Source organism: Coenobita brevimanus, chromosome 59 (assembly GCF_032717465.1).
Source record: "Coenobita brevimanus isolate Jiangsu-jjx chromosome 59, ASM3271746v2, whole genome shotgun sequence".
Lineage (NCBI taxonomy): Eukaryota > Metazoa > Arthropoda > Malacostraca > Decapoda > Coenobitidae > Coenobita > Coenobita brevimanus.
The window spans coordinates 28756465-28770150 of record NC_137012.1 but is presented as its reverse complement, the minus strand read 5'-3'; the positions used below and the strand labels follow the sequence as shown (position 1 = coordinate 28770150).

Here is a 13686-nt window from a genome sequence, read left to right as displayed (position 1 = left end):
TAAAAATACACTAATTTCATTTTTTAAAAATATTTCATGTTGTTTCTGTTAGCATACGCACACACTTTAGGCTACCCAGTACCCATTATAGTACCATAGAAGAGGGCCATCCTCGAATAACTGACGTACAGCTCACTTTTGCGCGTCTGTTTGCACTGGAATCCCTTCCCTCCAATGATGTGACACTGACAAGGAGCCTACAAGTGGTGGCGCTGTGCACGCAGGAGGAAGTAGCTGCGGCATACACATGGGAGCCAAACCTCTTATATCACTGTACCTCGCCATGGGGAAGGACCCTGGTCCGACCTTAGTGAGGAACTGTCCATCACAAGGATTTTGATTTGTTTATGTTTCAGTGGAAGGAACAATCTTGCCAGCTACTAGCTTTTAGGTGGTCCTTCCTTTAAGAAAAAAAAAAAAAGCAGGATCCCTACAGGAGTATGTGATGACTATATTTGTATGTAGGATAGACTCCCACAGAGGCAGTTGTTTACCTGTGGTCAATGAGTCTGCTCAGCCATACTCCAATGATGAATTTTCAGTCATCTTGCCACCTCTAGGCAGTTTAATAGTTATGGAGAGACGATGCGGACTGGAAGATTAGATGTAGCCTTCCTAGAGGCAGACATTCAGTTTTTTCAATCCTTAGTCTTCTCCCAGACTATCATCACCATCATCATCTGGACCTCCTTTCCCATCCTAGGGCAGGGTGAGGAGCAGACAGCCTAAGTTTGCCCAGTTCAACGGGCCACGCTTCCATTCACTCATCATTTAAGCCCATGGAATCCTGGCTCCATCAGATAGGCCAAAAAAACTTACACCACATTCTGTAACTTCACAAATACATTTCTGATAGAGTCAATCTAAATGCTGTCACATTAAAAAAAGGTGCCAAATCCCTTCTCCACACAAAATTTGTCCAGCCAGATCGGTCTCGGCAGTCTCTTACCCTCACCAACTTCCATACCTCTCTTCCTCACATGCTCATCCACCATATCCCTCCACCTTCTTGGCCTACCATGCCCCCTCCCTCCTTCAAATTCACTCAGATATACCTTTTTCACCACTCTGTTGTCATCCATTCTCTCCACACAACCAAACCATCTCAGTACATTCTCTTCGATTTTGGTGCCCACAGACTTCCTCACTCCACATCTTTCACGAATCACATTAATCCGTATCCTGTCCTCTCTCTGTACTCCACATATATTTCTCAGCAGTCCCATCTCCACTCCTCTTACTCTTGGCTTCTCATTTTCATGCCACACTATAGTCTCACACCCATATGTTAAAGTTGGCACAAACACTCCCTCATGTAAGCCTCATGCGGCTGCAAAACTCAAGCCTCTGTTTCTTATCAAGGCCTTTATAACACCAGCTACTTTCCCTCCTTGTCACTCTACTTTCCACTTCTTTTGCACATTTTCCTCTCTTGTCTGTCACTGTACCCAGATATTTGAACTCACTCACCAATTCCAGTCTTTCTCCATTCACTGTAACATCACACTGGGAGTCACCTTCTCTCTCAATAGCATCACTTTACTCTTTCCTACATTTACTGTCAAGGCAAGATGCTCACAGACATCTACAGAACTCCCAGACTAACACATAACTATTGATTACAGCCTTCCTTTGTCATGTTCTAAATTGTCCTGCTGGGTAAACAGAAATAGGGAATCTGACAAGCCTGGGGACCAAACTTGGCATCACACAAAGAAGTGGCATCATTTTGTCACCATCATAATTATCATCATCAATAGCTCCCCCATTCACCATCACCGTCATCATCACCACTGACATCTTTAGCTCCATCATCATCATCATTTACCATAAGATAGAAGCAGTTAAGCACTTATTGTAGAATGGATACACAAACAAATTCATTATCCAAATTTATTCCACTACAGTAATGCACAATTTTCATGGCAATGTAGAGAAGGCTTACAATACAGATAACAATGCGATTCCTAATGTCTATCTATGACAAAGAACAACTGCTGCAAGTACTGTATTAGTAAACCTGTAACACTGTGCACTCCTGCATCACAGTCTCTACTCACCCTCGGACCCTATTTGAAAGATACAGTACCACAGCCACGGTTTTACACAAAGTACAGATCTCTTCCTGGTAGTTCACAGCTTATTTGAACTGCACAAGTAACACTGTAACTGAGGACTGTTGCTCATGTAGTTTAGTAAAGCTTTAAACCATCTCCATAAAGTTGAGAAACAGGTCTTCATTAAAGTGAAACCCTGTAGTTGGTTTGTTTTATCTCACAAAGATCCATAGCCCCTTTTAAGCTTAGGGGATGGCCAGGTGTAGTTGGACTGAAGGATAAATTTGACTAGTAACCATGCAGAAATATTCCTGCATCATAGGTAGGGCTCGTAAAATTTCATGCAACTACCACTTAATATTCACATTTTGAGTGTCCCAGTTCTGTCTGATAAAAACAAACTGGCTATACAACTTCATTATACCAGATCAACTGGAAGGGAAGCCCAATCCTCGGGTGGGATTTCAAGCATGTTTGAAAATACATAGTACAACTGCTTCATGAAACATATGTATTGCAACCCACTGCGCCCCATTTAACGAACAATGTTTGTTACAGATGACAGAAGTCCAGTCGCTTCATACTGTCTACTAAATCTTATATCCAATCGATCGGGGTACTTTACATCAAGGTTTTACTGTAGACAGACTTCCCTCCAGCCAAGGGTACAAGAGTGAGTAAACACCACGGCTAATTGCTATACATCGAGTTATTCCCGCGGATGTTGTACTGTAAATGTAAAAGCTGTCACATTGTTATAACCTGTTCTCATGTGAAGCAATTCTTTTTCCTGAGTTAAGAGCATAATCCTAACCTGCAATACAGTTTTTTCATTATTTCAATACTGACAATACAGTACAGTACATTAAGCTACATTAGATTTCCAGTTCAGAGCAGGTACATTATTCTTAATCAACAAACCTGACAAAATGACTAAAACTATATAGCAACACAACTGAAAATTACAGAAGAGTACATCCAGCCAAACATTACTTGCAAAACTAATGTTCATACAAAATCAACACATACAAGAAAAGTATGTTTTATCTAACATAAACACTGGATGGCCCCAAGTTTGGTCTAACAAGTAATGACTGCAAAGTGAAGAAAAATCAATATAAAAAATGGGTGGGAAGGGGTCACTAAACTCCCACATTAAACATTACTAGTAGTCAGCAGATAATCCTGCCTTGGGTCCACTGTGCTTAATGTGTATATTTGTTAACAGGAACCTGACAACCAACAGGCATGGCACATTTTTGTCTTGAAGTGGGATTCTCAACTGATATCCCATGATAGACTGGTTTTCACAAGAAGAACCAAAGGAATATTTGCAGCCTTTTCCTTGATCTTCCTGCAGAAAAGAGTTACAACCTGCTTTACTTTTCATGCTGCAACTTCAGATTCATTTATGAAGTTGGAACAGGACAAAGGGGAGGTTACTACAGCCTCCTTGTTCCTCCTGCATATCAAAACCAGTTACAACAGCAAACTGATTGCAAGTGTGTTTGTGTATCCCAATCCTGGGTAGTATCATCAAAAAAAAGTAGTCAACTCCCTTGCTTCTCTCACCCAGGACTTTGAAAATCAGACTGGTGAATCTGCAGCAAAAAACTCTGATGACTATTTGCCTACAGACCAGTGTCACTAGTGTTGTTTGCTTCAGATTCAAGAGACAAATTTTAAAAGTCCATGAAGAGAAATGTGGCAGGCAACAGACCTTTTGTTGATAACAGTACAAACACTAAAATCCTGACAAGTACAGAAGTATCAGTACCTCCATCCTGAGACATTCTGCAGTCTATTATGTACATTGTGAAGGGGTAAGTAAACATTTAGATGGAATGAGTTGGCATGTTACTTTAAACATGAATACTTCTAGTCAGTAAATCACAATGTATATCACCAAACGATGTTAAGCTCTCGCGGTAAGGAGGGAAAATATTAACGGGCAGACAAGTACCTGTCAAATGATATTCTAACTGTAAACTGGAGTGCATTAGGTCAATACTGACTGCAAACACTGCAAGATGTGGTCTACATTACAGTGTACAAATTACATAAAATACTCTACTGGGTCATGATCTCACTGACTGCGTTACATTATACAGTTTTACCTCCCATTCCTCTCTATAGCACTGTGGTCATGAGGAGGGGATAGTTACACTGTGAATGATTTTTCAACAACTCCAAAAAACCAAACTTCAATTCCCAAGAAGCAAATTTCGAATCTCTCATTCTAAAAAGACACTTATTTCATTACATGCTTCTGGCAATACAGTAGTGTGTTACACTGAGGGATGAATTAAGTATAGACAGTCCTTGTGACATGTTTTGAGATATGTTCTAAAGTATCACTACTTTTTACCACAACTGGTACTCTAAGTTTGGGAACTGTTAAATTATAAAGGGAACAATATAACATCAACTGATTTTTTTTTCTGTAATTTACTGTGGATTTAAGTAATAAAAATAATAATAATCATAAAAGGGGGAGGGGGAGTGACACAACAAGGACTTACTGCACAGATATACAAAAATGTTATTGCATCCACAGCTGGTTTCATCTGGTCTTTTGGCCTCTTTCACACTGAACATAAAGACATGCCTGGACCTCCATATATTTCCCATCCACACTGACATGGATGATATGGAATGAACAAGAAATGGCTGATGTGTTTGGAATACTGCAAAAACCCCTCTCGCTACACACACCCGTTCCCAGGATTCCCTTCGACACAAAGAACTTCCGGACGGAATGCTTGCCCATTTTATTTGGACTTTCTGGTATCTTCAGCCCCTTAAATTTGATGATGTGTTTTTTATTTAGACACTTTTATTCAGCTTAGGGATGATTTTTTGCACTGGAGATGTTAGATATAGCCTTCATTAAGTCCTTCAGTGTAGTGCCATTCTCTTAAACTGAATGGAATCATCTGTGAGTATCAAGAATGAAATGGAAAACTGTCATCAAATTAGAAGGGGTTAAATATGAGAGTGCTTCAAGTATATAGTATTTAGGAACCATTAAAACGATGACTGAAGTTCCAGTCTCCCAGTTTCAAACCTTCTTTACAATTTGCTATCAATTTCTCAACAATAACTTAGCCTCTAATTTGGAATGAGGCATTAAATATTTCCCTAATTAGCTTTTGTCATTAACTTCTGATGAACTCCATCTAATAATACTTTAGCAAAATACTGCTGGAGAAGAAGTGGCAATTCACCATAATAAACAATCACTAGCATTATTTACATCACAGAGCCAGTGTGCATTATGTTTCCTTTACCTACCGGTATGTACAAATATCAAATAGCATCAATTTATAGCAAAAGAAGAAACAATATAAATCAAGTGAATAACTGTACCAGGACTACCTAGTATGCAGTTTATCCTATACAAACAATCCTAATTATGCATCAAAGATGTGTTCTAAATATCAGATCTGTTCCATATAACTGGTCTTATAAAATGCAGGAAACTGGAATTAAGCTTTATAAATGGCTATGGAACTTTAATGTGCAATTTTCTATAATATACTGTGGCAAATGGATCAAAGGAAGGTAAAATGATGAGGGCTTAATGTCTCTAATGTGATAATTTAAAAAACATCAAATCTATCCTTGGCAACTTGCAATCTTCAGTTTTATCACTATTCTGACCGAATTTCAGCTTTTCACTCCCTCACATGCGGCATAAATGGGTCCAGCTTTCTCCTGTGCCAGCTCCTTTGCTCTTTTTGCCGTTTCCCTGGCAGCTTCCTTTAACCTGGAAACAAATAAGAAAAATGGTAAGTCTATCCCATATTACAGTACTATTTTCAAGGTGTAGATGCCCAAGGCTGGGACATTTTGATATGGGTGTTGTAGAAAAAGGTGAAAAATGCTGAATCAGATAGGATTTTATTTCTGTCTTTATGATGAAAGCTTTAAAATGCCATAATGTACCTCTTGATTATACTGGGGGGGGGGGGGAATCACATTATATAGGGTCATGAACATCAGTCTACATCTCTTCCCTGAAGGTCCTGATTTAAAAACAATAAATAAAATAAATAATAAATAAATAACTCCACATTGTGGTGTGGATGTGGATGTGATAGGAAGCGTTATGAGGAACACACTGAGGTGGTTTGGCCATGTGGAGAGGATGGAGGGTGAAAGACTGACGAAGACAGTGTATGTGAGTGAGGTGGAGGGGGGAAGAGGGAGGGGGAGGCCGAGGATGAGATGGAGGGATGGGGTGGAGAGGTATATGAGAGAGTGGGGTGTGAGTTGGGAGCAGGGCAGTGAAATTGCGGGGGACAGGGCGACGTGGAGGCGATTTGTTTGAGGCCACCCCAAACGGGATTGAGGCGTCTGACAATAGATAGATAGATAGACTTCTTGTGGATCAAATACAGTGTATACTGACATGTTCCAACCACTACACTAGCAGGTCTTACTGCCTGCAAGAAAAACTATAGATATCCCCAAACTACCATAAAGCAGTACAGTAAAACCTCAACATAATGGACTTCAACAGATCGGAATTCGCTTTTATCGTAATCAAGGAGCTACCGGACTAAATTCCTATACTGTACATCGGAAAAAGTCCAATAAAGCCAGCAGTAGTCCAGACTGCCTGACCACTTCAGCTATGTTCACCACAATAAGGTACATAAAAGACATGTTTATCAATGTACAGTACAGTATTATTATATATAATATACCATTTGATTAATGTAGTGAAGTTATAACAGTACAGTACTGCAATGGTAGTCAAAACAATTTAAAACCGTTTGTGCGATCCGGACTAATGTCTGATACATCGGGAAAAGTCTGGGTAAGCAGGAGGATGTCCGGATGTCATTTGTATCGGAATTTCGTATTTTTTGGAATGGCTTGGGCCCCAATTAGTCTGTTATAGTGAGGTCTTACTGTACTTTGTATTTCAAGAAGTGATCATTTAGTGGATGGGTTTCCTAAAGAGAAACATGGTTCCTGAGAATGAGACAATGGTACAAGTGAAGACCGCGTTCAACAGGCTAAAGAATGAAAAGGCATTGGGTGTTGAGGATGATTCTGATTTTATAACATACATTGATAGTTCTCCCTACCTCTGTATTTCCATTTCCTAATTTCCTGTTGTACAATCAGGGACAAGGTTTAGCCCACTATTCCTACATCAACATCTACTTTACACCTTGGAATTGTCTATCATCTTCCTGACACATCAAAAAGAATAATCTGTAAGTAGAAAAACATACCAAACCTCCCTCAGCTATGGAATTTTTGCCAACAGAGAAAAGTGAGAGGCAGAAGTAAAATACCAGATAAAATTTTTCCCTCAGTGGTACACCTGTGGACACCAATATCAAATCAATTCATTATCATAAATAACAAGACAGCAAGCAATGACTTTAAAAAACCCTGACCTGCAATCTTTTAAAGTCAACAAACTTCTCAGATTCGTGCAAAAAAGATTAATCATTGATCAACTACAAAACTAAATTGATATTACTGCTCCAAAATGTATGATACCTACTTCAACAAAATAGTGAGAAATTGGATTAGAATAATGATTAAACTACAGCTGTACCTTTGTTTGCGTTCCTCAAGGGTGGGGTGATGAGCATGGGTGGAGTCTGGCTTAGACTCAGAGACAGGGAAGAGTCGATTCAAGGCATACGTGAATCCCATGTTTGTCTTCTGAATGTTCTTCTTGTAGCGCTCGACTCCAAACGTCTAGTGGAAGATAATGGGTCCATTAGAATTACTGAATAATAACTGCCTCCATCTGGTGACAGTTATTCTTGTTACCTTCAGACAGTCAAGCTTTATTCACCTCAGGATAAAAGTTCAGTAGAGAGAGATGGGCAAACTTTACCTGAATTGCATAACCAAAGCCAAAAATCTTCGAATCTATCCATGCTTTTCTCTCTGCCACTGTCCACTGTGGGTTGTCTGGGCATGGTTTGTACGTCACCTTCTCTATGCATGTCATCACCTGGGGTTCACAAGGCAAAACATACATTAATGCTGGCTAAATTGTAGATTCAGGGCCAAAAGTTTGCCTAGCATGTCACTTCTACTTCCCAATTTGCTGTACTCCTAACTTCTGAAAGGCCTAGCAAGTTTCACTACCAAAAGATTCTTCCCACAGACGATGCTCTCTGATATGATGCATCTGGGAGGAAAGTGAAGGACATGCTACAAATATGAGGCAGATGCAGTGGAACAGTAGGCAAATTTTCATCTCTGACATTACGTGACACTTATAATGCTAATATTTCAAGTAAGCTTTTAATACAGAGTATATATTACAGCACAACAGTTAAACCTTATATCACCTAACCACCACATTTGGAGTCCATTTTACCATTCACATACCATCATGAGCAAAAAGTTATACATACAAACATACATCATCTAATCCTGTGTTGTTCCCTGAGAAGCATAGAAGCCCAGGGCTAGGCAAGTTGGCCCTGACATTTAAGATGAGAGTGACCGGCCTCACTCAAACCTGAGTGGCATTACATGAGCAATAAACCCCAACCACCCCTTGGATATAAACCGACAGGCTCTATCCAGTTGAAGTGCCTTAATTACCCACTGAACCACCAGGCGCCATAGTTTGGTTATATGGTTACCACCCAGTGCAGAAAATGGTTTCCTGGTGTACATTAAACCATTTGGCTTGTCACTCAATGTAGAGCCACCTGTAGACAGAATGAACAGGAAAGAAAGATAAGGGAAAGGAAGGAAAGAGGGAAGGAAGAGAGGAAAGGGCAGCCACCCGAGACCAGCGCTACATCAAGTGAGTGGATGGTGAGTGTCCCCACAAAGAGAGAGAGGAGAGAGAGAGGACTGCATGTACCCCTACCCTTTCAAAATCCATCCTGTTCATTACCCACCTTGCCTTCTGTTATGTTTCGCATCCTCTTAATGCCTTGAATCTGATGATAGCTATATTATACTCTTCCCTCCTCCAGACAATTTTATTCAACTTATAGGGGAAGGGGTTCAATATGGAGGGGTTGGATATAGCCTTCACTAACTCATTCAATATGAATTTTATAAGCTGTATAAAATATATTCTTAAGCTAGAGTAAAAGAAGAAATACTTAAGGGAGGACTTTTCAACCTGGAGGGGTTAGGTACAGCCTTTAGTAACCTGTTCAGTACAAAAGGCCTTTTTAACCTGTAAAAAAAAAATGTCAATTCATCAGTCATAATCAAAGATCATATATATACATCACCAGAGTAAAGAAGTTGACTGACACTAACCTTTGTCAGCCCAACATTTCTGGTGTAAGTGCAGACTTCCTTCTTATCCGGATCTACAATGGATTCCTCGATCACGCTAACATTGCGGGCGCTGATCAAACGCTCTCCCCACTTGGGCATGCGGTTGGTCTTGGTCAGGAGACGCTTGGAGTGAAGCTGGTGGCCTACAACTTTCCTCACTACGGTGTCTTCGGAGAGTACATGGGAACTGAGGATGATAATTTAGGTTAACATTCTCTGGCTCCTAAGATTCACCCAGCTATATGGTGATGGAGAGGAGCCTTCACTTGGTGCCACAGCTGTCCTTTGTGGCATGAAGCACATGCACCTCCTGCCTGGGAATGAAACCTCTTGCGTGATGAACCCTGGTCCAGTCTGGCAGGGCACTGTCTCCTGCATGACGCAGCTGCTCCCTATGGTGTTTTTTCCTTACGGGAAATGACTCTCCAACAGTCATTTCCCTGCTTTTAACATTAGTTGGAGACTGAAAACAATTCTGGGCCCCAAACACAATACTATAAATATGCTTGATGATAGTAAGATAAACACATGGATCTGATTAAAGCACATCTTGTAGAGAATGGATCCACATCACATGCACTACACCAACAGATGCCTGACAACCAAAGAACATGGGTATGCGACAGGTGCAACACCCACAAACATTCATGCCACACCAAATAAACTCCCCCCATCCTCCACCAACCCCTCCCACTCACACAACCACATAATCACAACTTAGATCCTGCACACATACACTGCATCTATAATACAGGCACACTTCAGATGCACAATGCCTCAAACATGCACAAAAACACTCAGATAACACTAATGGCCTTTAACCCCAAACAAGAGATTAAAACAATTTCTTCGCAATCATAACTTATAGCACTCCTGCAAGATACAAAACCCACACACAAGATTACAAAAGCAGACACTACTCACACAGCCACACAGCCAGAAATGGGGACAAAAGGAGGACATCTCATATATTAATCCCTTACCATCCACTCACTAGATGTAGCGCTGCTTTAGGTGTCTGCCATTTCCTCCCTTCCTTCCTCTTCTGTCTTTCCTTCCTTCATTCTTTCCTCTTCCTTCTGCCTACGGGTGACTTTACACTCTCTCTTCTGTCTTTCTTTCCTTCATTCTTTCCTCTTCCATCTGCCTGTGGGTGACTCTACACTGAGTGACATGCCAAATGGTTTCCTGTAACCCAGGAAAACCATTTACTATGCTGAGTGGTAACCATATAACCAAATTATGGCACCTGGTGGTTTAATGGGTAATTAAGGCACTCCCATCAGGCTGAGCCTGTGTAGGTTTATATCCATGCAGTGGTAGGGGTGTACTGCTCACGTAATGCCACTCGGGGGTGAATGAAGCTGGTCACTCTCATCTTAAATGTCAGGACCAACTTACCAAGCCCTGGGCTCCTAGGCTCCCCATGGGGCAACATATGATTGGGTGATGGATGGATGGATCCTCTAAATATACACAACACAATCATTTCCAGAATGAAACCAAAACAAAAATACACTCACTCAGTATGAAATTGGAGCACAAATATGAAATCATTTTTAACATAAACATTTCTCCTGACACCACCCATGCCATACCACCACAATGCAACCTTCAGCTCCTCCCCCTAACACAGACACCTTGCTTGGGACATCATCCAGCCCTCCTCTGCTACCAGATTAGATTTGGTTTGTGTGGAATCACACCCAACATGTGTTCTGTTTTTAGAATAGGCCCACACAACATTACACACATAATGGAGCACTGCACAGCACATGCCTGGTGTTAGCTGGAATAGAACATCCCAATCAATCTGACCTAAAAAGGATAAACTACCTGCCATTTGCTGGAATAAAGTACAGTAAAGCCCTTCTTAAGTTGGATGCAACTTTGGCTTGCTTGTACTTTTTTTTTCTTTTCTTTTCCCATTTTTGTTATTTACATAGCTAATACATACTGTAATCATTCTAAATGGAAAAGTAAAAATCTCAAAACAGCCACCTAGGAGGGGTTTAAGTGCTTGTTTTCAACAAATTTTTTAATGACAAATAGGTTCTAATTTCCCTTAAGGATGGGGTGGTCACAAATGAGTCATATTTGCAGATAAGTCAGATAGGCTTAGGCCCCAATTAGATGACTTAAGGTCTTACTGTACAACTACAGTGTGCAATAACTGTTCTGACAATGTGCAGATTACGTGATGGTATAAAAACACTGACTGCTATAACTAACTCTTAGCTGAATAAATTCATCTGGCAAAAGCTGGCATAGATTACTGCAGAGATGTTCCAACCATATGGGGGTTAATGGTGACAATAATTAAACCCAAGTTAGCTGAATATAATCTAGCATCAGCTGCAGTAACAGGGTTGTTCTGACCACAAAAAGAATAACTTGTGGGGGGAGGGGAAAAAAAAAAGTAGACTGGGTATATCTTGGGTGGTAAAACCATTATACTGTATATTATATGTGAAGTTGATGGAATGCAACAAGGTGACCCAAACAATAGAATGGCATAGCTAATGTATGTCTTCAGTCCTGTCATTACAATATTTTGTTACCTTCTTGCTGCCAGCAGATGATTTTACTCAACTCAGGAAAGACTTTAGCAACTGGAAGGGTTAAATACAGCCTTCATCAACCCTTTCACTATGAAGAAACTCTCATAACCTAAATACTGAAATATCATTTGTAGATATAAAAGAATATAACATTAAAAGGAATCATTGGACTGATGAGATTATAGATAATACATGCTGAGATTGGGTTTCCATTTGATGACAATTTATGACTAAGGGAGTTTTTTCCAGGATTCTTATTTATTTTTTGAAAATTTTAAATTATTTTTATCAACGAATATCATATGTCATGCCAATTTAAGCATAATCCTGACTAAAAGGGTTCCAATTTATGGAGGTTCAAACCATTTACAATGCTGGGTGGTAACCATATAACCAAACCATACGTGCTCCCTACGTGTCAAGTGGGTTGGTGGAGGGTTAGTGCCCCTCCCTGTAAAACAAATAACTCAGAGTCAAATGGCCACCCCGTATGGGATTATGGCGTCTGGCAATAGATAGATAGATAGATTATTGTAGCTACTGTATGTTACCTTTCTGGGTTTGGGTATCTCTGCCATAACCCTTGGGCCACTTGCTCCCAGGGAAATTTGAGAATACTAGTTCCTTCGTAAAACTTCATTTTGGCAATTGCAGAAAGTCAATCTGAAACAAATGCAACATAAATTGGTCACATGCTCCCAACTGCTGGAGCTGTTATAGGTACATGGTTTATTGGGCACAAATACTGAAAAAAATATGGGAAAAATTGAACATACTGTATCAATTGAATAGTTTTAAAATACAAATACAGTACATAAAAATGGAAAAAAAAAAAATAGCTATACTGGTCCTATGTCAATAAATGGCATAAAATCTGTAAATAATTCATTCGGACAAGTGGTGTCAGCTATAAATATCATCAAACTGAAGGGGTTAAACTCTCAACAAAGGGTCAGGTTTGAAGACCTAGGAGAAGTTTAGGAGTAAATACATACAAAACATATTTTACATTAATTACACATGCGTGGGAATCTGGCAAACCCACCAGGAAATGTACCGACACCGGTATATCTTTAACAATTGTGTGATATTTAACACAGTCTAAAATTGGGGATGGGGTGGGAGTGAGGTCTTCTCCATGGCTTTTCTATATACAGTATAACAATTGCTTTTGTGTAGTAATTATATCCATCAGCCATTTTAACATCAAAATCTTCTAACTGCACTAGTCATACTAATAACTTAATATGTGTGAAGTAAATGCAATTTTGAAAATAATCCTCAAGTTAAAATACCATTTAATACATCAATGTCAGTATAAACCTTGCCTTCCGTTATCAGGAAAAAAAAAATGCAGACCGGTCCATCATGTTCTTCACCAAGGACTGTACCTGATTACCTACCATATATATATTAATGTAATGAACACTGCACGTAATACTGCCCGAATACCTATGTCGAGATCACCAGTTACACAATTCTGTATCAATCTGATAAGATAACTGGTCCAGCGGCACGTAGGCTTGCATGCAGATGACGGCTTCCTCCTACCTGCCCTGTATTGCAAACATATGGTGAAATTTAACACACCAGAGCCACTGTTATAACACAAACTGACATACCTTTAACTGAGAAGAGAAAGTAGTCATCGATACCAAGTGAAGAAAGGAGTGTATGGCGATACTCCTCCACAGTGCCTACCAATTCACCGCCATGTTTACACTGGACTCCCCCTGGCCCTGTGCCCCTGTCCCTGAGATCGTCCATTCCTTGCCACA

The 13686-nt window shown here is 40.1% G+C and overlaps 1 protein-coding gene across 1 annotated transcript; it reads right to left on the bottom strand.

The window, feature by feature from the left end:
- Positions 1-5531: 5531 nt before the first annotated feature.
- On the bottom strand, positions 5532-13617 carry prel (preli-like). The gene is made up of 6 exons (XM_080274783.1): positions 13531-13617; positions 12460-12571; positions 9327-9534; positions 7927-8046; positions 7639-7784; positions 5532-5826 (listed from the first exon to the last, which is right to left on the bottom strand). Exons 2-6 carry the CDS (start codon positions 12546-12548, stop codon positions 5727-5729), a joined length of 663 nt encoding a protein of 220 aa, XP_080130909.1. The 5' UTR covers positions 12549-12571; positions 13531-13617; the 3' UTR covers positions 5532-5726.
- Between the last annotated feature and the right edge of the window lie 69 nt (positions 13618-13686).